Source organism: Strix uralensis, chromosome 10 (genome assembly GCF_047716275.1).
Source record: "Strix uralensis isolate ZFMK-TIS-50842 chromosome 10, bStrUra1, whole genome shotgun sequence".
Taxonomy (NCBI): Eukaryota; Metazoa; Chordata; class Aves; order Strigiformes; family Strigidae; genus Strix; species Strix uralensis.
Window position 1 is genome coordinate 22,027,614 of NC_133981.1, and position 25,424 is coordinate 22,053,037.

The 25,424-nt window shown below is 36.7% G+C and overlaps 1 protein-coding gene across 13 annotated transcripts in view; it reads left to right on the forward strand.

The window, feature by feature from the left end:
• Positions 1–25,424, forward strand: part of ATG7 (autophagy related 7) — a 114,760-nt gene continuing 89,336 nt past the window's right edge. For 11 of the 13 annotated variants that reach the window (XR_012630311.1, XR_012630312.1, XM_074879714.1 and 8 more), the window contains exons 1-13: positions 1–51; positions 4,103–4,313; positions 4,531–4,585; positions 6,345–6,462; positions 7,491–7,568; positions 8,146–8,262; positions 9,536–9,685; positions 11,902–11,990; positions 13,079–13,200; positions 14,243–14,333; positions 16,216–16,360; positions 17,615–17,773; positions 23,491–23,685. Coding sequence is in view for 11 of the 13 variants with exons in the window: in XM_074879714.1 (XP_074735815.1) it covers positions 4,136–4,313; positions 4,531–4,585; positions 6,345–6,462; positions 7,491–7,568; positions 8,146–8,262; positions 9,536–9,685; positions 11,902–11,990; positions 13,079–13,200; positions 14,243–14,333; positions 16,216–16,360; positions 17,615–17,773; positions 23,491–23,685 (1,497 nt within the window). In the remaining 2 variants the exon portion in view is untranslated. Of the gene's footprint in view, positions 52–1,117; positions 1,177–4,102; positions 4,314–4,530; positions 4,586–6,344; positions 6,463–7,490; positions 7,569–8,145; positions 8,263–9,535; positions 9,686–11,901; positions 11,991–13,078; positions 13,201–14,242; positions 14,334–16,215; positions 16,361–17,614; positions 17,774–23,490; positions 23,686–25,424 lie in introns of those variants that run through there. The other 2 variants (XM_074879706.1, XM_074879716.1) reach the window with 2 other exon arrangements.

The following is a 25,424-nucleotide window of genomic DNA, read 5'->3' on the forward strand; positions in this document are numbered from 1 at the left end:
TTACTTCGCCGCGCCGGCCGGCAATGCAGGAAGTAAAGAGCGGCGTCGCGGGTGAGCGGTCCGCGCGCGTGCCGGTGGCTCGTCTGCCCTCCCCTCTCACTCGCCCGCCCTCAGCCTCCTGATGCCTTCGCGTTCTCTTTCCGCGCCCCTCGAGGCCGGTGTGTCCCTGGGTCGCTGGGGCCGGCTCCCCGCGGGCTCCGGGGCGGGAGCGCCTCGGGGCGGGCGGGCGGGCGCCGGGGCTCCGGTCACGGACGGCGGGCGGGGGCCGGCTGGGTGGGGCGGCTGGCCCCAGGCCGGGCTGAGGAGCCGGAGGTGGCGGCGGGCCCGGAGGCGGGGCGTTGCGGAGCAGGCTGGCCCCAGGAGCCAGGTGGCCTTTTTGTGACCGTAATGTTGCTGGAAATAGGGAAAGCTCTCCTTGCCCAGAAAATAGGCTTGATAAGGGACATCAACCAAGAAGCATCTTTTCTGAAAATGTAGTGGTGGGCAATAGCGATTTCTGTTGTCGCCTAGGCATAGAGGAGGTCTTCAAAATACTCAGCTCTGGACCACAGAATAAAAAGTTTTGTAAAAAAGCTGTAGATTTTAGGGCATTGTGTGAATTTGGTTTAAAACCTCTAACTTCATGATAGTTTTAAATGCTGTTAAACTGCTAATCATACTTACAGATAAATTATGTCTGTAGTTTAAATTATGTCATACGAACAGATTAATTATGTCTGTCAAGGGGAAGACAAATATTAAAGTCCTGGTGTGTTTTTCACTTAGTATGTTCCTCCATTAGATCAGCTTTAAATGCCTGCATATTTAAGAACAAGTGCTAGAGCTTAGACTAGTGATAGTGCTTTTTTTATATATATATAAAATCCTTGCTGATTACACTTCTTAAATTTCCTACCAGTCACAGAGCATAGGCGTGTCTAACAAATACCTGTAAATCTTTTCACTTCAAGCACATGTTTCACCTGGGCCCTTTTAAAACTTAGGGTCTGTTCCACATTTAAAGTTTTGGATTTTTTTCTCTTTATTATATTCTCCTAGTGAGATTACTGTTAGAGGTTGTACGTGAATTTCTGTATGCAAGTTCTACAAAATGTATACATTTCATTTTTTTTTTCAGTATTCTAAAATTTGTTGCCAGATTTACCTTGACTTACTGCTCTTGCATTAAGAAAGCATGTAAGTGAATATTTACTTCCAAGTACATTAAAGAATATTTTCCAAAGTGTCAATAAATCAGAGGTGATTGTATATGCTTCTCTGTTTGCATGTGGATACAATAGTGAAGCCTGCTATTTTTATTCCTTCAGCTTTACAGTAATTCTTCAGGTACAGTAATAGTGAAAATAAGTAGGGTATTAAAATTCATTCCCAGTGGAAGCTTTTCGGCTGGTATTTTCAGTGTGTTACTCAGGTACTGCTAGGTAGCTGGCTTCTTGGTCATTTAAAATGTTTGACAATACACTTTAGTGCTGGGTATGCCCTGTACTTATGGGGGGGAGAAGCAAAATGGAAACTTTACCTGTTTGAAAAGTTGAAAAAAGACTTGAAGAAAATTCAAAATGAGTAAACTTTTATTTACAATAGAGCTTGTCTGGCAAGGAAAGTAACAACTTTATGTCACGTTTTGGTTTTTTTTTTTTTAAGTGTTAAATAATACCTTCCCAAGCTTCTGAAAAAAAGGCAATGGGGGATTTAATGGATTAATATGGATTAGGCAGCTATTGGACCTTTGAATAAAGTTTTATTATGGAAGGCTTGGCATCAAGCACTGTGTAATCTGACTTATTGCTAACATCTATATGACAAAAAATTGCCTGTTTTATGATAAGCTTTCTGTGACATTTAGTTGCAAAACAGTTTTATAAGGCTTAAGGCCTATGTAGTAGTGAAAGTTAAATGTTTGGTAATTCATGTTACTACTTCTACATCTTACATGCAGAAAAATAAGTTTATAAAAATGGTCAGAAAATTCCATGCAGTTCTGCTGTTTATAGTTCTAGTACTTGCCTGTTTATAGTTCTAGTACTTGCAAAGTTTCAAGAAACTAACTGATCTTTTTTCATGTTAATAAAAAGAGATTTGAGAGGTTTTTCAAGTAAGCTATCAAAGTTCACACTACCACAAGTTCCAGCCGCTGTTAAAAATAAAGAAAATTTAAAAAAAAAAAAGATGGGGGGAAATGACAAAATGGCATATTTGCAATATTCCAGTTAAAGGAAGACATCATGACAGAACTGAAACGTTTAACTTTCACCATGAAAAATATGGAAAACCTTAAACCCACACCCAAAAAAATCTCATTCCACAACTTATCAGTGAGCAAGGAAGGCACTTACAGTAGAAGGAGATAAACTGTATAAACTGAATGTGGAAGACATAGCTGGATTACACTGAAGACTTAGTTTAAGGAAGTGTTGTGTAAGGAAAAGCATAACTGTGTCTTTCTCTCAGAGCCAACTATTTGGCAGTTATTAAGAAATTAAACCCACCTCATTCACCTCCCCCTGTTCCAAAAAGCATGAAAGAAAAGTGTGTAAGCTCTGTGTCTGTAGCACAAGTGATTTCACAGGACAGTAAACTTGGAACTGTTTGATTCAATCCAAGCTACAGTACAATGAAACTGTAGTCATCAGTTTAGATTGGTGTCAGCTGGCAGAGCTGTGCTGGGAACCTTAGTTTGAGTTTCCTCTATGTAAAATCCTACCATTGATCCATGTGTAAAGGTAACAGGGGTATTGTGAAGGATCGGTAACAAAAGGCAGCCACATGGGATTATGTTGTACAAACTAAAAGAATTAGTCTTTAAAAATTAGTTAGTTGAAGGAATCATTTCAAGATCATTTGAATGCAGATGGTTGATTTGGTAAGTGTTGTGAACAAAACCTGAATCGGTAGCTGTTGATCTCCCTTCTGGGCTTAGAAAACAGCAGTTGCTAACTTGGTAGATGGATGTGTTGTGGTAAATAGGTAGGAGCATATGTTCATATCTTTGTGAGGAGTTTTAAAACTAATATTTTAAAATCTTACTTTTAATATGTAACAAATCCTTGTTTTGCAACATTTATGCTTATCTTAGCTCGATAGTCAAACAGTGACTGGAATGCCTAATAGGAGGACCCTCCCTCCCCCAGATGTATGTTTGAATACTCTGTCGTGGACTGTGTCTTTGAAACTTGCATCTTAATATGTGTAGGTATAGACATGAAGAGGAATACTAACAGTAAGTACAAGAGATTCTTGAGGGCAATGTTTTTATTTGATGAGTTTTCAGGAAAATAAGCAGATTGAGCCAAATCACGTGAGTTGAATGCTGCTGCTAACATGAGCAAGGGACTGTTATGCCTAGTTGAAGTAGAGGCTTACGATAGCCCAGTTTAGCTGTTTTACTCCTCATTCTGGGATAGAGTCTAAAATTCTGAAATTTGTAAGTGTTGTGAACTGAAGACTATGTGTTTCTAGGAATATCGTTCAGCCAATAGAGTAGTGACTTGGGTTACGAAAAAAAGTTCTTCCCATATGCAGACCTTTAGAAGAGAAGAACTGTAGGAGAACAATCTAGACTTGTACATCACATTGACTTTCTAATGGCTAGTGCAGCTGTTAAGGAAGTTCTAGGTTTTGTTTCCAGCTTTGCCCTTCACTGGCTGCAAGACTCCTTGGTTTTAGTTTCCCTTTCCTAGCTTTACTTGTTAATTTGTAAATGCTTTATGAGTGTTCAACTCTCACCACAGGCTGAGAGTGAAGACCTAGCTAAATGAAATGTTAGTTTGAATTTTAAATGCCATCAGAAAAATAGTACTAACAGGCTTTTAGATGGATATCTAGTTAACAGAAGGAATGCAGATACAGGGTTTAGCATTTTGTTATTTTTATGTGTGGCAGCACAATACAAGGTATAACTCAGAAGTACATAGTTCAGGTGCAGTATCCTAAGTGATAGGAGAAATGGAATGTCTGTCAGGAAATCAGATTCTTTTAGGTAGCATGGCCAAACAGAACATATACTTGCCTTCCATAATTTTACATAAAAGAAATTGGAAGGACTTTGCTTCACAAGTAGTATGGTCAATTGAGTACTTACCAGGAATATCTGCTTTTACAGAATTCTGTTTAACAGCGATCATTAACAAAAATCATGGCAACTGCCAGTGGTGAGGTGCACCATCCTGTAGATCCTGGAATCTCAAAGCTGCAGTTTGCTCCCTTCAGTAGTGCCTTGGATGCAGGATTCTGGCACGAACTAACCCAGAAGAAACTCAATGAGTACCGACTGGATGAGACCCCAAAAGTTATCAAAGGATACTACTACAATGGTAGGTAGAAACTGGACATCTTGCTTAGTAGTTTGGGTTTTTCCTGTCATTCCTCTAAGTATTTGTGTAACATGGTTTAGGTTTTTTGCTGAAACATTAGAAAACATAGCTGGGTGAGCTATGAATTCTGGTGTGTCTGTGGGTAATTTATAACTTAGATTAACAAAAAGAGGGAAATTAGTCTATTAAAAGAAGCATGTTGCTGCTTTTTGTCCAGGTGATCCTTTGGGTTTGCCAGCTCGCTTGACACTGGAGTTTAGTGCCTTTGATATGTAAGTATGTACTGTGGTTTACCTTAGTTTGTATGTGAAGACACTTTCCTTGCATAACAGTAATGCTTTGATATATAATATTACTTGGGCAAATTCTACATGAAAATAAATACACATTTTCATGAACTTTAGAACAGTGGAGAGACTGCTTTGAGTTGCAAACATTAATTCTTTGAAGTAGTATATTCATCTGAAGGGCCAAGTTTAAAATATGCTGGTAAGTCTCAAATCCACTCACTGTTTGTATGTATGTTTATATAAAATACCATTTTTTTCCATTTTTTCAGCTCTTCTCCATAAGGAAGGATATTTCAATCATCTGACTTCTGGTCAAGTTTTTCCTTAGATCTTTATTTATTGAGGATTCATCATGACAATGAGGATCTCAAAACAGTTTTTACAATCCCTAGTTGTTACATTTTAATATGTTCCAAGGTATTTAACCTGTGTGACTGGAATTTTGTACTTTTGTCTTTGCCCCCAAAGTAGAAAGTAAACCAAAGCTGCTCAGTGTACACAGCAAAAATGAGTTGAAAAATATTTTTTCCACATGGTTTTGATTTCCAGCAAATACCTAAGTTAGTATGACTAACATAGGAACAGATGTTTTCGTAGTTATTGTCTTGTTTGTTTTAAACTGGTGGATTATAAAGTTGTAAATCACAGAAGTGACTTTCTCGGCCTTGCTTGGTCATGATGTTAGGAGCCTAGTGAGGCTTTGTGCATTTTGAGATAATTTCTTAGGAGACACTATTCCATTAATTCTTACGTGAGGACTTTTACGTACGATACTGAAAGCATATGCAGCAAAGTGCAACTGGAAGAAAGCTGTGGTATTGGGAACAGGAATTTCAGATTAGGAAAAAATTGATGGTATCATGGTATTTGAGCTCTCAAATGTTATGACAAAAAGTAAAATTATGAAAGGTCCATTTATGTAGTGTTTAATTATTCCTTCTACTGTAACAATTTTTTGTACTTCTGTTTCTGTACTTTAGGTAGTCAGTTTAGATGATCATGAAAAGTTCCCTTTTAGCTTTAAAAATTTTTGGAAACTGCATCACGTGTATTTATTATGTTAGAAACATTTGCCATATTTGAGTTTTAGCAGTGGTCAGAAACATAACAGTTTGGGAGAATGATGTTAAAAGAATGAAATCAATCAGATCTATAAATTAAGGGAATATTGTAGGTGTTTTACTGAATTTACATTTGGAAAGGGGGAAAAATATGTACCCTGTTTGCAAACAGCAGCTTCTTCAGCTGATGATGTTACAGGCTATAAAAGCTATTCAATCTTTTGTCTGGTTTAGACTTCCTTTAGGATGTTTTTTAAACATAAAATATTAACTGAGTAACTCTTTATGTGAATGAAATACTGACATCTAAAGTTCAGTCCTAATCATTTTTTCTTAGCGCAAATCACATTTGTCGTGGATAGTTTATATTTGAACTGAACTTTTAAATCTTCAATCTGTGATTTAATGTCACATTGCTTAGAGATAAATACAGATGCCTGATACATTTTTGAAGTCATAATGTAGACGTGTATTTGCACAGGTTCTTGTACCAGTCCATGTTGATAAAGCATTGTGATCATAAAATGTTTTTGTTAGAACTGTTGTTAACTTTTGTTACTGTGCCTCATCATTTCACAGTTTTAGGGCAACCTTGCACCACAGGATAGCTACTGCTACTGCTGCTGATCATGTTAAAGGCATTAGTATCCAATTCCCACAGGTTTCTTTCTTTTATTCAGGAATGCTTCAATACCAGCACGCTGCTGTCCTGCTTTTGGAACATTGTATAATACCAACACTTTTGAGACTTTCAAATCCTGTGATAAGAAATCACTTCTGGAAAAAGAAGCAAATGAGGTAAGACTAAAAATCAAGTCAACTGACAGAAAGGATTTGGATATAACCAGTGAAGTGCTTCACAGTCTCTGCCCCAGGTATTGGAGGTACTGTCCATACTCACCCATATAGTAGCCTCAGGATTTAACTTACTCTGGAATGAATCGTTTGATGTTTGCTTTTTACTGTTCTTTACACGAGTAGAAAGTAGCTAATTATAGTTGGAGGACTTCATTCGGTGTTCTACTAGGCTACATTTTAAGCTTAACAGTGCTATTAGAGCTACCAGTGACTTGAATTCTGTAGAGCATTTTTGCAATTTGTCTTGACACCCAGAAATCAGCAAGTGCCTGGTTTAAACTTTAGATTGCTGCAATACATCTGTGTGACAAAGTTATGGGTAAGCTCCAGAACAGCAAGAAGACTGAGATAAAACAAGAAGATGGCTGTCAAAGGAAGGGGCTAGTCAGAATGCTTTATTTGATCTTATATTTTTTATTTTTTTTTAAGACAAAGATCAAACAGGTCGGCCTCATACAAGTATTATAGCTTCTTGTCTCACCAACATGCAGTGTACTGCCTTTTTCCAAGTCTCCAGTTTTTTGGTGAAATTTCCTAGTAGCTTATTCACATATCTGTAGATCCCATGAATGAAAAAGATGAGAGTACAATAAAAGGCTATATTAATATCACAGTATGTTCTATATTGTGCTAGTGTTATTTGTTCCCATACATGAAGAACTGTTCCTGATATTTGTTTTGTTTTGTTTGATGCTCCATGCTTGATCCATGAACTAACGCTCCTCTTGTTCCCCAGCTTCCACCATTTTTTGTGTTGGAGAGTGCATGTCTGTGTCTTACCTTTAGAATCCTTTTAGCATAGATAGTAGCGTGGATGAGATCAGTTAGGAAAAGATCACAGTGTATTACTGGGAATGTTAATTTCAGTATTTTAAAGGTACCTGGATTTCTGCAGCTGTTCTCATGCTACCTTGATATTTTGTTTCTCCGCCCTTTCTCTTCTTTCTTGTCCCCACAATCAATGACAGATATGGGAATCAATAAAATCTGGAGCTGCTCTTGAAAACCCTATGCTCTTGAACAGGTTCCTGCTGCTGACATTTGCAGTGAGTAATGATAATATGTCTCATACTTAGAGCATTGTAGAGGAAATGATGAAGTAGTTTCTTTTTATGAGTAATGCTGTATTAGCATATTAATGTTATCAGGATCATTCTCAGACATCTTAAAATGTCTGAAAGCATTTTAAAAAACCTAATAAGCTATTCTCCTGTACAGATATAAAATATTTTAGGAAGTATTGTTTAAAAAAATGCGGGTGCCATCTCATATTCTTTTCAACAAATGTGTAAGAATATCTGACATGCTTATAGATATTAGTAAAAGTAGAGCAACTGTTTCATGTTTAACAAATTGAAAGTTTTAATAAATAATGCTCCAGCTAACAAAAACTGTCTGTTTAAATCTTAAACTGTCTGTTTAAATCTTAAATAAAAACATATACAGAGAAGGGAAGTCTTCTAGTATTTTTTATTATTTTCTAAAATTATGACACAGTGAAGTAAGAACAGCTATGGTTAGTATGGTTAGTATCATCAACCATCAATTATGACTAGTATTCCAAACCATAATTTATTTTGATTTATATCTTTATTATCTAATTTCACAAAATTTTTTTTCTAGGATTTAAAAAAGTATCATTTCTATTACTGGTTTTGCTACCCTGCTCTCTGCTTCCCTGATGGAATACATATAATTCAGAAACCAGTGTGTCTTGGTGACAGATTCCCACTAAATCAGGTATTCAAAATACTAAATGTTATGAAGTCTATAGCACTAAGCAGTTTTGTGGGCTGTGAAACTTAATATTTTTGTTAGCGCATACTGAATTAGTTTGAGAATCTAATTTCTTTTAAAATCTTTTATTTCCATATGGTTTTTTTGTTTACCTCTTTTTTCATTATTGTATAAAATTTCTCAGCTTAACATCACTTCAGCTTTATTCATTTAGATGCAGATGTGGTAAACAATTCTTGAAGAGGCAGTTATGTTATTTTGAATTGTTATATGCAGGTTATTGAATATATAGCTATATTCTTGAAATTCATTATATTTTCAAGAAACTTTTTTAAAGGGGTATTACCTGGAAGAACTAAGTCATTAGCAATTACGAAAGTGTTAATAAAATGCATGATTGGACAAGAAGAAGAACTGGATAAGGAAGTCTGGGGTTTTTAGGAGAAAAGTTAACAATTTTTTGTAGTTTCTTTCATATTACAGTGCAAAAGGATGAAAAAAATCAACTTGCCCACATGTACTTTTTTGCTTTGACAGAAGTTAAGGTTTTAGACTAGATATTAGGAAGCATTTTTTTACAGAACAGGTTGTTAGGCGATGGAATGGGCTGCCCAGGGAGGTGGTGGAGTCCCCATCCCTGGAGGGGTTTAAGAGTCGGTCGACATAGCACTGGGGGATATGGTGGAGTTGGGAACTGTCAGTGTTGGGTTGATGGTTGGACTGGATGATCTTCAAGGTCTTTTCCAACCTAGACGATTCTGTGATTCTGTGAATAATCAATGAGAAACTGTTTTTTTTCAGGAAAAATGCTTAGTTCCCGTCTTCTCGGAAGACCCTTATTAGTTCTGTAGTAATAAATAGTGTACTAATACTAGTCACGATCCGAAGACAGAGTTTCAGCTAAACACTGAAAATACATATAACAAAATAAATTGAATGGGACTCTGTTCTTTTGCTAAGAACGGAGGGACAGATTTACTTTCTTATAAAGTTACTGTGACTATCAGAATGAGTTTTTTATCTTGTTTTAATTTCTACTGGTAGATCAGTTTGTGGCAAAAGTAATACTGCTCCTGTTTAAATTTGCATCAACAAATGCTCTTTTAGCACCTGAATTTTTGATCTCAGCTGTTGTGGTCATAATGGACTTTCAATATTCTAAATACACTATATTCTAAGTTTGAGTGAGCTCGCTTTCCCAGATGCTAAAACACTTTCTGTGGTTCTGTATAAGATTGTTAAAACTGTTGGTTACAGTCATCTTTTTTGCTTTTAGATTCAAGCACTTCAGAAAGCATATGATGAACTTTGCCAGAGAGAGGGAGTTACAGCCTTGCCTTATTTTTTAATCAAGTATCATGACAATTCTGTTGAGATATCTCTGCTGAAAAAGTGGGATGGTTTCTTCCAAGACCAAGGGGGGAAGGTAAGGAGAATTTTATGTCTTTTTATAACCTACAAATGTTTAATTTAGAAATGGTTTGAGAAATGTCTGTAATACTGAGCTGGGCACAATGGTTGGCCAATGAATAGGCTGGGTAAATAGCTGAAGACCAGCAGCTTGGATTGATTTTTTTGTGTTAAGTGTCTCTAGTTCTTATGCAAAAGCCCAGTTACATCAGAGTAATGGTGAGCTTGAAAATAAAGTTCTTTATGCTCTGCCTCCCTCGTAATCAAAACAGAAACAATGTAAGTTTATGAGTTAGCATAACGATTAAAGTTTTCCAACTGCTTTTCTTACAATGCTATAATAATACAAAACACTTCTTTTATTGTTTGTGTACTAAAAATTGATACTCATATTTTGTGTATTTGTTGGTTGTGGTAACAGTAATCAGGGAATACTATACAGGAGTGTTCAACTTTCAGCGTGTGTTTTGCCACATGTACATGTTACAACATGAGAGCTTTGGATACAAATTGCTGGGAATCTGTAAATGAAGAATGTTCAAGGTAATGCTTTGTAATTTTGAAAGATAGATGGGTTGTGCACCAGAAGAGGCTGAGATATTTTTTCTGCTAAATGCAGAGATCATGCATGACCTTTGAGCGTAAAGTGAGTACTGTCCATTGCTTCCAGTTAGGGAAGAATTACAATGATACATGGAGCAGGTGTCATCACAGCAAGAGTTGACTGGCTTGGTTGGCTTGTGTTTATGTACATTGAATTCTGGTTTGGATCATGTTGCTCAGCTGCTGAACTTTGCTAGGCCTCTCTGAATGCTTTACTGTCTTTATTTTTGGTGAACTTCAAACTTTTTTTTATCTTGAATGTCATTGAAGTGTTAGGAAACAAAATGCAGAGTTATGGCGAAGAGCTAATAAGTGCTAGTAAGTTTTTTAAGGAGGTCTTGTCACACCTCATAAAAGTAATTTGGTTCTGTTTTATAATACTTGATCTTCAGTTATTTTTTTTGCTTTTCCAAATTTGGTTTTCTGAAATTAAGACCTAGGTCTGCAGTTCTTTGTGAAATAAGAATGTGAAGGCTGAGGTTTTAACTGGTAGTATAACTACAATAATGGGTCACAGGTAAGAGTTTACTTACTTATATAGGGACATTGTCAATATGAGAGAAATCTGTAATCATCTGGAATATATTTCTTCATTAACATTCACTTAGAGGGAAGTGCCAAAATTTTAGATCTGTTGGATAACATTTATTGCATCAATACTGCCTATAGAGTTTGTTTGTATTTCAGAGAGTCAACTGAACTTGCTCCCCTGGAAGAAAATATGTTTTTGCTGTTGCTCAGTTAATTTTCTGCTAGTTTATGAAATGGAATCAGGTTACTAAGAGGTCTTCTGCCTGCTTGAGTGAGCAGTTGCAAAGCAGCAGCAGTAGTGTATGGCTGGGAGGAGGGGTGGCGAGCGGGCTCCTGTTTCTCCTATCTGCAGCCATTAGATTGGCTCATCTGCATTGCGGACTGCTCTAGGGACACCTCACTGATGTGCCAGAGTGCAGACCAGGCACTCTAAGCCCATCTGTAGGCAAAGAAGCAGGAGGGGAGGGCTCTGTAGATGTGAGAGGCACAGGTATCACTAGTGATGGCCGAGTTCGGATGTTCAGCATATCTGAAAGTAGGCAGCGGCATCTTTCTAATCTCTGGATGTGTTTTGGTTCTGCATCAACTGTGAAGTAAGCTCCTAGTTTAGCTGCCTCAGTTATGAGCATGGTATTACACTGGTTCAACATGAGATAATGTCCAGTGCCTTTATTTAGATCCTGTCTTGAAGGTTGGCTTTACAAGTGATTTTTATGCTGGTTTTACTTTGACTTGACATCCTGCTGACCTGTCCTCTTTCATTTTTTGATCATCCCAAAATCAATACAGAATTTTGTTTTGAGAGCAAGGCTTCTGTTGTTGGGCTTCTGCCATAATGGTGTGTTTAAGGAAGATGCAAGTACTGTAGTGAAAAGTATATGTCCATAAAGAGACTTAACTGAACACATCTCAAAGCTGTGGCAAACGCTTGACTGAAATCTGGTGTGACCATGTATTAGACATTTGTAAATACGTAAAATGTGTGTGTAGGCCTTCTCTGTTCAGAAGTTTCACATTAAAAATGCCAGGTAACTTTTACTGTGAACTGAATATCAGCATGGATAGATGACCTCTCATTTAGAGCAATTTTATTTGCAGGTGACAGTTGGAGTTTATGATCCATGTAATTTATCCCACTATCCAGGATGGCCACTGAGAAATTTCCTGATCCTGGCAGCCCACAAATGGTATCTACTTTATTCTTTCCTACAGAGGTTAATTAATTGGTTGATAGCAAATTAGGCATTTTTCTCTCCATGGCACTTTACTCATATCACCCACCTGAGATTTAACTTTTAACCTTGACATGACTCACCTTCAGTGATTCTGATTTCGCATATTATTCTGTTTTTTACTTCTGTCAGTCACAAGTTCCTATTATTCCTAATCCTCACATGCATGCATGTACCTGGAAATATATGCTTCAGAACCTGCCAATACCTTCTAGCTGTTGCAAATCTTGTTTAAAGTATTCTATGATTTTATGTAATTAATTAGTGCCAAGTAATAGTAGACCTAAGTTTTGAAAATCAGACACTCTGGTTTTCTTGTAGTGCACCTTATTTAATTTTTTGGGGACAAGTTGGGAAGACAGGACACTCTGGTGTTTGAAAAAAATGTATCATTTAAAGTATCAAATAAATTTGGGTTGCTGTAACAAAAATGTAATTAAGTGGCATTTTCATAGTTTCGACTTTTACATTTTATTACAAAGCACACAGCAGGGAGAAGACATACCTCAGTTAGGTATGGCATTTTCTGGGCTGCTAGCTCAACTGTAGCATAGAAGGATGTGTAAGTGCCCAGAGAGCTTTACACGTTCTGAGATTCAGAGGTTTTTAGGCACTAAAGTTTTAATTGTTTCATTTGGTTATTTGAGTCATAAGGAGGAAAAATGATACTATATTGAGAACTAAGAGGACTTTGCTTGTGCCATGGCAAATTACATCATGTCACCTGATGTGTGCTCTAGTGTTTCCCTGCTTTTTATTCCTCTAAATATGCAGTTTGTCCAGCAGCACTGTGTAAATGACAGAGGACAGGCTGACAGTGTAATTTTTTTAGATCTGTTTCACAGCAAACTAGTCATTTTCACACACTAAGCAATTGCTTTTATTTATATCTCATAAGAATGAAAGTGTTACAGTACTAAGAGAAAAAGCCTTACTCAGAATCTGCAAGAGACTAAACCTGTGTGCAGTCGTATTTAAATGAAGTCTCTTTCCTGTTAATGAAGTTGCATGTCTCTCTGGATTTATCTTTTTTTAAATGGCAGGGGCAGCATTCTCCAGTCCGTTGAAGTGCTGTGCTTCAGAGATAGGACCATGCAAGGGGTGAGAGACATAACACACAGCATTATCTTTGAAATAAAACTTCCGGAGAGAGCCCTTGGCCCAGGTAATACATTTTTTGAAAAAAATTTCTTTCCCATTTTTTTTTCCTCCCTTCTCAATCATGGTGAAGACAAAAAAAATCAATTAATGCTACTAAATCATTGCATATGCTAAGTTATTTCCAATGGATTTTAAATTGTTCAAATTTCTGTTAAATGTCTATAAAGGAAATGGTTCATTCTTCAAGAAAGAAAGAAGAGAGCTTATTCTCTTTTAATTTTTTCCTCCTTAAATTGTATTTCTAATTTTAAAAAGAAGAAAAGTCCTCCTGGTGTCATATGAAATACAAAACCCAGGCAATTAGCAATTAGTCTCTTTTTTTCTTGTTAAATTTGTATGCAGTCCCTCAGCTAGAAAAAGTGTGTATGATAATGAATTTATGTGATGCAAACTTTCTGTATATTTCTAAAATGGTAGAAGCCTACTACAGAGTGGGATTGATTCTTCAATCCCATAGCGAGGTAGGCAGATGTATTTTAAAGCCATAAATTTAAAACATTAGAACATAATCTCAGACCTTGTGTGTACAGGACAGTATCACAAAATTTCTCTAGCTTATCCAAGAAGTTCTGAATGCTTTACATACCATCGTTGTGAATTGTTTAATTATTATATAATTAGGACATATAATTCTCTATTGAACTTTACAGATGGGGTCTAGGGAACACAAAGAGATGTTTGAACTTGGCAAAATTTACTGAGTTCTGAATATAGCAGTCTGTTTGACATTAAAGATCCAGAGGCTCAATGAGGCATGATGCCATCTCTCTGTCCTCAGTTTGAAGCAAGCTGAACAGGCAAAAGCAGCACATCCAACACCTGAGAGTAAAGCACTTCTCCAAGAAGCAGTACTTTCAGTTGATGTAAACCAGCAAAATTTGTATTGCAACATATACTAGCTTGTTATTTACTTACAGGTTTACAATTTGTTTGTTTTTTTCTGATAAGGTTAAATCCAACAAAATTTTTTTCTTCTACCCTGTGATACTAAGGCTTTCATTCTATTCTTCCTTCTTCCTTCCTTTGTTTTTTTTAATGTCAAACAGATTGTCCAAAAGCTGTTGGATGGGAGAAAAACCAAAAGGGAGGCATAGGTCCAAGGATGGTTAATCTCAGCGAATGCATGGATCCCAAAAGGTTTGTTTATTATCTTTTAAATTTCTATAGTTTTCTTTACATGGGCTTAAGCCATAACAAGTTGAAATGTGAAATGCAAGGACTATCTGTCTCTGTTAGGTAAGAATATACAGTAACACATATACTGTTTGGACAGTCCTGTTGGAGGTAAGGACCATAATAGAGCAGAGTGCACTGCATGCAGCAGCAATGTTTGCAATTTTTGACTCTAGCTTAAAATTCCAAACGCATTATATTTAACACTGAGTGGAATGTAGGTCATAGTGTAACAGGCCTGTGGTGTTCACTGAATTCTTTATATGTAAAAACCTGCAGGTTACAGAAAATAAGCATGCAGAAAAGTTCAGCCTTTTGGAATTGTTAGAGTATGACAGGAGAGAGCTCAGGAAACATGAGCTTAGTAATTTTTATCATTCTGCAGATAATGTATGGGCAATGGATTGAAAACAGTCTAGTTACACAGCCTTTTGGTTCATCTGCTTTCACTGACTACATTGGTGTTCTTGCCTTTGAAACACTGTAGGAGAGTGTTGATCTAATGGCTTAGGTTAACATATTTTACCTATCAAGCTAAGCCATTTTTGTCTTGTAATTGTGGCCATTCACAGTATGTTCATAGACATTAGAGAAGGTTCATTTGAGGGCTCTTAATTCTTTAAGTAAATGTAACTTGACCTTTTTGTGTGCATGCTCACTTCCGTTAATTCCCAGAGAGACTGTTGGTAATATGCCAACTTTGGCATTTGTGATCTTAAATTCTTGTTGAACAAATAATTTACTGGATACTGCAGAAGTTATGTCCATGATGTACAAGGGATTGAAAGTGTCAGGAATCTGAGAACTGTCGTGACCTAACTTGATGAGAGTTTTTCACACCCTGTGTTCTGATGAATTCAAAAATCTGACACTAGGTTGAGCATGGATTTCCCATCTCATTTTCCTGCTAAAACTTCCACAAAGAATTGATGACATCCTTTAGGGGGCAAATGTATATTTCATATTAAGGACAGATGTAACTGGATACAAGAAACCAGTTAATTTAAAAAAGAAAAATTTATGGACAAATGATCCGTGTCTTATCACTCAGCTTAACAGGAATCTTGGCTGAGACACTATTTTCACGCATCAATTTTGTTACTAAAATTTTAATCTTGGATTGTTACCTTTTTCAGAAGCCCTTAGAGACTTGTTCCAAACTGTAAGGAAGTATGTGGCTTTAGTGGATTTTTTTACAGCAAGTCCAGAGTGGCTAGCTGACACCTTTTCTGTATATCCTAGTTTTTGAAAGAGAACACTTTCCTAGCAAAATTTTGTGATTAATAACCATCTTGTCAAATGTCTGCAAACTATTTTTTTTAAACTTCCACTTTATTAGCTATCTTTCTACTCTTGTTTCAGTAGTGATTTACTCTTCTGTTTTTCACGGTTTTTAGTCACAGCTTTTATAAGAATGTTGATTAGTGGTGTTCGGCCAACACATTAGTTACAGGAGGAGGTTCCAAGGAAATTGAGTATCAGGAATAGTATGTGTATTTATATAGAATGACTTTTGGCATCTTCTGTTTCCTTGTTTTTCTTGTGTGTCTGATTGGCAGAATGGTTAAAAATTTATGGGTAGGACCCTTCAGAACATACTTCACGTGTCACAAGCAAACAAGCAGCATAAAGAAAGTTCTTCTGATCTCCTTGCCATGCACTTTATTATTAGGTGGAAGTATGCTTGGGGGACTTTGTTTTTCGTATTACCTATATGTTAAATTGTTGAATTCTTTCTCTCCTTTAAAAAAAAACATATTGAACTTTTTCAGTTGAAATAGAAGTAACTGCTTTGTTGAAGAAACGCAAGAACGTTCAGAAGTATGTTATTTATTTCATGGTATAGGTTAGCAGAATCATCAGTGGATCTTAATTTGAAGTTGATGTGCTGGCGGTTGGTGCCTACTCTTGATTTGGAAAAAATTGTGTCTGCCAAGTGTCTGCTGTTAGGAGCTGGTACACTGGGTTGTAGTGTTGCGAGGACCTTGATGGTAAGTCCTGAGTTACTCTTTAAAATAATCTGCTGTTTCTTGTAAATTCTATATGGTTATTTATTTTTGAGTGGCTGCAATGGCACGTAAGAGAAAAGTTTTATTCCTCTGTATTAAAGTACACATAATACATATTAGTTGGTACTATAAATTGCAGGGAAGAGGTAAGACCTGCAGCCAGTAGAAATAACTTGAAGCTCTGCTAATAGTAGATAGTAAGAGAACTGTGGGAGTGTCAGCTCTGCGCAGCTGTGGGAGATTCAATATGTTAAGAGTCAAATCATGTGTTATTGGTAAATGATTAAGAGGCAAGTTGGCATTGGCCTGTCAGCCCTGCACAGCTGTGGGAGATTCAATACTTAAGAGCTAAATCGACATTGGCTGGTCAGTTTTTGGGGAGCTCAGTCAGAGAGCTCAGCGAGAGAGCTCAGTTTGGGGAGCTTGTAAAGGTGGAGAGCTCTGCTTGGAGAAGCAGGCCTTGGAAGATGTGTGTAGGCCTGGAGAAGCAGCAAGGCTTGGAGGAGAAGGAGGCCTTGGAAGAGAGATACTAAGCTGTGCTAGTGCGAAGAAGATGGCAGCACCGAGACTGCCTGTGTGGTATGGAACTGTTTGTGGGATAAGAGTATTGATGACTGTCTAGTTGCTGATTTGCTTATTATGAAGTAAGAGCTTGGATGAGAGCAAAAGTATGTATTATTGTATGAGTATGTATTAATGTAAGAAGAGAGAAAAAGAGATATTAAAGAAAATAAACAGCCCCTGCCCTGCAGAAAGAAAGAAGAACATTGTGACGTGTGAATTATGTTGGCCGCTACAACTTAATACAACTTAGTACAATTTAAAGCAACTTATTAAATTTAATACAGAGAACCTTAGCAGAATAGTAATTTGTTTTGAATTTACATAAAGAAAGATTGAACAAAAAATTCTGGAATGAATTGACAAGCTAATAGGATCAAATTCACAGTGAAGCACTTGAAGTAAGTTACTGTGCTGATACTTTCAGGGATGTTTACCACATCCCACTGAATCCAATAGGGTTTTGAGAGATTACTGTTAAATTTGAACAGATCAAATTTTCCGTTCCCTTATTTCAGTGCAAGTACAACATTGTTGCTGTGAATAACTTCAAAAGCTTTTGTAGCTTGATCTTTTTAGAAAAATTGGACAAAACTCTTGAGTTTCTGTCATTACTCAAAAGTATATGTCTAAGCCTGTTGTACTTACCCTTATTTAAATTACTTTCTTGTTTAGGGTTGGGGAGTCAGGAAGATTACATTTGTGGACAATGCAAAGATCTCCTACTCCAACCCAGTGCGACAGCCACTGTATGAGTTTGAAGACTGTCTTAGCGGGGGGAAGCCTAAGGCACTTGCAGCAGCAGACAGGCTACAGAAAATCTTCCCAGGAGTGGTAAGATCAGTATTTAAAATGTGTTAATACGTTCCTCGGAGGAGAACCAACGACTTGAAAAAGTTCTAGAAATTAAGCATTATTATGAGTGGGGAAAAACCCCAGGTGTTATCTGATAAATCTGTAAGCATTTTATTTCAAATACTTCATACCTGTTAAACTTTGAGACAATAAATATTTGGAATAATGAAATATAATTAAGAATCATCTGAATCAGCTTGTAGCACATTGATGTAAAGTAAATTTTTTCTCTGTCCTAGTATGTCAAAATGAACTTCCAGTAGTGGCTGCTTTTAATACTGTGTTTTCCCACTCTGCTCTTAAGTGTGAGTTTAGACACGTTAGTTATCTATTATGGGAGCAGGAGGTCTTGAAGGCAGTAGTAAATGTATTGTTGAGATTTCCTATTATGTTTTACACCCAAAATTTGCAATCTTATTTAAGTTGATTTTCTACATTAGAGGCAAATAACTTTTAACTTCCAGAAAAGGGAAGTAATTTGTAGCAGCCTGGAGAAGATAAGTGTTGGCCTTTTGGGGAGCCTGGTGGTAATAACTTACTATTAAAATGCAGTAGTTGAAAGAGAACAAAGGCAAGAATTAATTTTTATGTTAAGAAGCTTTATCATGAAAGACCCACCAAGGGCAGCCTTTGTCCTCTTTGACTCCAGGGATGTGCATCATATGAACATTATTCAGTGCGCATGTTCAAACGCATCTAATTTTCAATGCTGAAAAAAAGTAGATTTAAAAAAAAAAAAACCCTTACAAATATTTGCAATTATCTTAGTTTCAGTCTTCATTTGGGGGAAGAATTGATATTGGCTATAATTTTAGAATAGACATGCTCTCAGCTTGCTCTATCATGAACAAAATTTTTTAATACTCGTTTGGCATGTGCTAGAAGTCAGCTGTTTATAGGGTTTTTTTGGAATTGAGACTGTCTTAGAATTGGTAGCTATAGTTACCAGAGCTTAGCTGGCAAACAGTATCTTAACCGCTTAGTGTAATAAGAATGAGTTATGTATACTTACTATGCAATTCTGTATTTAAAATGCCACTGATTATGTTACTAGTCATAATATTATTGAGTTATGAACAGTGGAATATAGATTGTTATGTTGTTGATGATCAGTGTGGTGAACAAGCTTTACAGAAGATAATTTCCAAACGTATTTAGGTTCATTTAGTTTGACCCAAGGATTGCTTTGTGCTTCTGTTTTCATCTGAGTTGATCCCATTATTGTTATTGATCATGAAATCAGTATTGGTACTAAGTAGTAATTAAATGAATATTTGAATATTAAACAATGATTCCCAGAATAAAAAAATGCTAAATATTTTACTTCCAGAACTTTTGGTAAGTAAATCAGAAGACACTCTCTGAAAGTTCATAGAATTCTATTTAACCTTGCTGCACTGTAGTGTTACTGTTACTTGGTGATGTTCATTTAGTTACAGAAATATTAACTAGTAGAACAAGTACAGAAAAGAAAGCATCTGTGTGGTGTCACACAGAGCACCACCATGATGCTAACTAGGATTTGTGTCACATGATTTCTCGCTTTTTAAACTTGAGAAAATTAAAGCAGGAATATTAAGAAGGAATGAGTAGTTTAATTAGAAGAAATAAAAGCTTCTTTATGGAATCCTGAGTGGTACAGTTTTGCGTGTAGAGATAAAGATCAAAAGTAAGTATTATGAGTGTTCTTGTTAGAAATAACCAAGAAAGCAGAAGACCAGGCTGTACTTTGGAATCTTGAGATGATGATGAGGCTTTAAAAAAGGTTTTTTTTTTAACCTGGAGAGGAGCTTCCAGTAATAAGGGGGAACCAATAACAATGCTTTAGTGAGCCTGTATCAGTAAGTGTTAGGAGATTTGGTATACATGGGAAAAAAATCACTTTTCCTGTTCAGTAATAGCATATACAACATGCAACCCGCACTGTATGTAAGGAATTTCTCCTCCACCATATGCCTCAAATGTTCTGCATCTACCACTGATTTTTTAGCACATCATCCCTATCGGTGTTACTCATTCTCTCTTGTTTCCTTGTGCCATGGATGGGCCACATCTGATTAGCCTTCAGTGGGACTCAGACCTAGTTTCATAGCTTTGTGGCACAATGAGGAGAAAGCAGTTGCACAGATCCTCTGTACCCTTATGATAGAATGTTTCTAATATATTTTTTTTGTCAAACTCATTCCCACAGTAGAATTTATGGAGAGGTATCATGTTTTACCATCAGTAAATACACAAACAACATGCTAGCATTAGCAAGAATTAACAGGGCTTAACAGTAAAGACGCTGGTTCAAACAGTTAATATCATGCTGACAGCATGTGAGAGTGGTGAGGTTTAAGCAGCAGGCCAAGCACATGGACTAACAGTAAGTCTTTAATTAGCCAGGGTGAAATCTTGGTGCTTTGGGATGGTTTGGACAGTGAAGCTACTGCAGCTGAAGATTTTTATAACCCAGCTGAGTTTGCTGGGCTTCTCAAAATGGAGCTGCCTCTGTTACTGCAGACTGCTCTGTTGCTTGTTGTCAAACGCCATATTTATCAGTATAAATGTCTTTGAATAAAAAGATTAGTTTTCCTGGACTTTGAGCCTGCTTGTTTCTGTCATACTGAAGGAGTAGCCAAAGCTGTCTCTTGCTGTTTGGAAACCCACAGAGTCTTTTAAGCCCATGGGAATCCAAGCAGTAATGCTGGTTCTAAGGGCACTTCTGAAAATTCGGTTTTATATTTCTGTGCAATTCACTTGCAGTCTAATTTACTTTCTTTGATTTCAGCACGAGTAATATTTTGCACACAATATGCAGTTTCTCCTGGTTGACTGTGAAATGCTTGACTGCTCTATGTGAATTCTTTTTTGTTTTTTCAATTTTACATCCTTTCTAGTTGGAAGAGTAACCATCTCATCATTGCCAATGAAACAAGAAGGAATGCTTTGGCAAGGAGCTTTGATTTGTTTCATTCCGCTTCTAAGATTATCATTAGCTGTAGCTTAGAGTTTTATAATAAAAAAGAAGGGAGGACTTGAAAACAGCAGAATTTACGGATTTACAGCCTTTCATTACAAGTAGGTAACGCACAGAGTCAGTCATTCATATAGCTACTGTTGAATTAGACTTCATTGGTTCTCTTATACAATCATTTCCTGAAGTATTCAGGCATGGATCTCCAGTGTATTCAGCATTTTATCATCCTTTGTACTACACTGCATGGGGGGCCACTTCATGTAGGTATTTCCAATAATACAATTTAATGATGGCAACATCACATTTCTTAATTTTCTGTGTACCTGCAGCACACTTCTGTTCAGGTTTCATATTTTGAGCACAGATATCTTCAAAGTGATCCAAGCCATGGTTTAACAAAAAATGCAGAAAATTAATAGCAATGTGAATAAAAATGAGAGAGAAGGTTATGGTAGCATCACAAATTGCAATATTTTGATATCTGTTTGCTTTTTAAAAAAACAAAAGCACTGGAATCTCAAGCACAGCTTTGGTCAGCTGTCAGTGAAAGTGTTGACAAGTGCATTATCTTTTATGATTTTGCACGTCAACATACAGTCCCTTTTTTTAATAAGTATGTGATTCTAATATGGGATGGTAACTGAGTATCATTTTGTTTTGGATAATTTGGGGGCATTTTAAATCTTTTGTTAGTATGAAGATTCCGGTCTTGAAATCTAAGCCTTTTTGTGAGCAGTCAAGCAAAATTCTTTTTGTCATCTATAGATTTCCTGAGATTTTGGAATTCTGTGGAATGAATGACATCTATCTTTGTGGATATATGCACATTTACTCCTTAAAATAATATGCATGTGCCATCACAAGGTACACTTTTGCTCTTTTTGCCAGCATTTGGCTGCAAAAGTGTACCTCTGCCACTTTTGCTAGTGACTGGTGTCTTTTTTTCAAGGGATAGTTATTCAAATAAAATTAAAGCTATTGAAGCTGCTAGACTTGTATATATTCCTACAGCTACAGGCATTGGATAGAGGGGTTTTTTTTTGAATTCTGGTAAGATTTTAGTATTTTATAAACCTCGTTACCATACTTCCATGCAGCTAGTGTTCAACTTATTTGTTTACTTGTTCATTTATTTTTTTTGAACAAAAATCAACTTCCTAAGTCACCAATAGTGTCAGTTATACTTATCTAATAAATCAGCACTTGTATGCAATACAGGGGCGTGACAAGTTATCCATAAATACATTACTTGTATACAGCATGGATTAAGTTTTATGTTCCTGCCACAGCTTTTTGGAGGAGATAATGACAGTGAAGGTAAAACCTTCTCCAATAATTACCCAGTGTCTGTGCTGGTGATGCAGAGCTGTCCTCTCTGGGAAACAGTGGAGCTGCCCAGTTAAATAGCATACTGGATCACTGCGGACTCTACATTTTTCCCCTTGGAGGTGGGGGACGGGGGGAAGAAGAAAAAGGTCCATGCTTTAATATGGTTAATGCAGATATTACTCAAATTCATTTCCCCAAGCTGCTATATGTGTCTTGTTTGTTTTTATCTTCAGGGATATTTATGATGTTTAGAATGTATACTTCACCCTTCTGGTTATTTGGCTCACCTGGATTTATGAGTTGCGTATGTAATTGGTCTATACAAAAGTATGTTCCACCAACCTTCCTTTCCTCTCTTCCCATGTAATTTTATGTTTGGTTCATCTAGCTTTTAAATTGTTAGTTGCTTACAGCACAGGGACAAGCAAGGAGACTTTGGCAAGGCCTATGCTTCTGTAACATATATGAAGGATCCATTATTCTCCTATAGCAGATGGCTGACAGATTGTGTTAACATATTTCCAAATGCGTGAGTTAATTGTTTGCATTGTATATGCATTGTGTATATGCTTATTTGGCTCTTTAGCCATTTTCTGCTCAATGTGCCTTGCCCAAATATGGAGTTGGAAGAGGCATATGTTTCTGCAATAGGAACAACCTCTTCCAGCATCTGCATAGTGCAAGCCTCCAGACATCCAAGCGCTGGAGTAACAAGTCTCAGAAGTGATTTTCTTCTATGTGAAGTTCACATATGGCTGGTTGAATTACATGAAAATCATTCGAGACTATCGTTCTTCTTTGTAAAGAATTTAAAACAAAGAGGAGAATGTGTAATACTTTGCATCTGTCTTACTGTAATTGAAACAATATTTGGTATCAGAAATATAAACTACATCCTGTTAACATTGTGTTTGAAGTGGCTGGAAAGATCATCCAGGACGAAGGTTTTATAGAAGTTGAACAGTATGATCATAATCATATGTAAGATCTGTCTGCTTGCTTGTGTAGTGATGTCTGTAACCTCTGGGATTTGGAGCAGTTCAGTTGTCTTCTTGTAGGGATTTGCCAGACCTAATAAGACCTTCTGAGAGACTGGGCTTGTTAGTTCAGGCACTGAGCCCCCTGAACATGGTTGGTCTGCTCTCATGACCCAGACTAGTGTGTTTGCATTGAGCTGCTCTGTTCTGGAGAAGTGCAGCACTGAGACTACCATTCCCTCAGAAACTTTAGCACTACGCTCTAGTGCACAGCACTGATATACAGAGAGATGGAAAGCATAAAGTTGCCATCCTGTCAAACAGTAATTGAATTTGTACTCTACAATTTTGTATTGAACTTTATAATAATTCTATTCAGTCACAAGTTTATCTTTTTAATATATTGTTTTCTGCCTACCTCCATCTAGAGTTCAGAAGGCTATAACATGAGCATCCCTATGCCAGGCCACCCAGTGAATTTTTCTGAAGTAACAATGGCACAGGCTCGGAAGGATGTGGCTAAACTTGAAGAGCTTATTGATGCTCATGACGTTGTTTTCCTGCTAATGGACACTAGAGAGAGTCGATGGCTTCCTGCTGTTGTTGCAGCCAGCAAGAGGAAGGTATCATACCATACCTTGATAATATTCTTGTCACTGTATTTCAGCTCTTGCATATCAACCAGCTGTGTGTTCATAAAAGAACTTCATAGGAAATTGAAATATTTGACCAATATTTTGTGATTGTGCAGAATTTTTTTCTTGTTTTCTGTAGCCTCAAAGATTCTGTATAAGGCAGAGAGAGAGTGTTGAAAAGAGGAAATAGAAACTTGTATCACAGAATCATACAGGTTGAAAGAGACCTCTGGAGGTGATCTTATTCAACTCCCTCTTCAAAATAGGGCCAGTTTACAGCATGTTGCTCAGGGTCTTGTCTAGTCGGTATCTTTTGAGCATCTCCAAGGGTACATATTTCATAGTAATACTAAGAGAAATAATTTCATAGTAAGACAATCATAGAAAGAAGGACTAAAGATGTTACAGTAGTGATTGATAGGGGATGTGAATTGTAGAAACATGTCTGAAACCACATTTTCAAAATCTATCTCAAAAGTGAAAAATTAGAAAGTGAATTCTGAACTTTAAAAAAGTATGCCAATACTTCTTTAGTTAAAAGTTAACTTCAGGTTTTTCCTCATTGCCTTATTGGAAAACATACTGTTGTGCTGCGCCAATGCATCCAAACTGCCCATGACTCGTACTCAGGTAGTGTTGCATGCTTCAGCTATTTCTGTAGCTTAAAAATAATATCCTCATGTTACAGGCAAAGAAGAATGAAGGGTGAGGGCTGCAGTACATGAAATTAAGGATGTGAATTCTTATAGTAGTATCTGAAGCTTTAAAGATTATACTCTGTATACGAGATTAGTGAGACCGTTCGCTTAAATGCTTACATAGTCCCAATGTTAGAACATCTTTTGTGGTCGGTGTACAGACCTGGTCATACAAACCAGACTGAGAAATAAAACATAACCTTAACAAAATTTTGCAGGAGAGTCACAAGAGCATATGGGGAGAAGATTTTGAACCTCTTTTTCCTGTTCTACAAATCTTACTGAGGATTAGACATGAATGATTAGAGCCTTTACTTTTGTGTGAATGTTGTTCTTGAAGACAGTGTGGCACCCAAACTTTTTCTGTGAAAAAGGATATTCTAAATCACACAGGATTCTGGAAGCATCATCTTTGTCCAGATTAATACAGTCTTGAAAATACAGTTTTGCTGAAGAATGCAACGAAATTATCCTGAACACGTACTTCCCCTGCTGTCATGATGTATACTTTAGTAAAACAGTCTCAAGTAATCTTGATATTTCTTAATTCAAGAATTATGCGGTTTCATTTTTGCTCAGTTAAAATAGCACAAAATCAGAAAATGCAAGTATTAAGCTTTTAACGTGTCAGCTTAACCACAGTGCACATCCTGTGTATTTTGTGGCATAAATGTAATGATGTCCGTAGCAATTTATTAGGTTGTGAACTTAACACGAGAGTGAAAGAAAACATACGTGTGACACAGCTGAGTCAATGTTGTTATTCAATCTTTGCTTTTTGTATTTCCTGACCTCTGTGATTTTTCAGCTATGACAACTCTACTTTCCTAATAGTTGTTAGTTGTTTATGGTTCCTTTTGTTTGTGTTTATATTTATTTCCAAAAAATTTGGACAGTAGAAAGAAGAGAGAATGCAGATTTGTGGTATTTGCAAATTAGTTTTATGTTGCAAATTCCAAGTACGTTCTCCTTTCTCCTGAAGTTTATGGTCATTTGAACTTAACTAAATTTCCTCTGCACCTGCTTTGC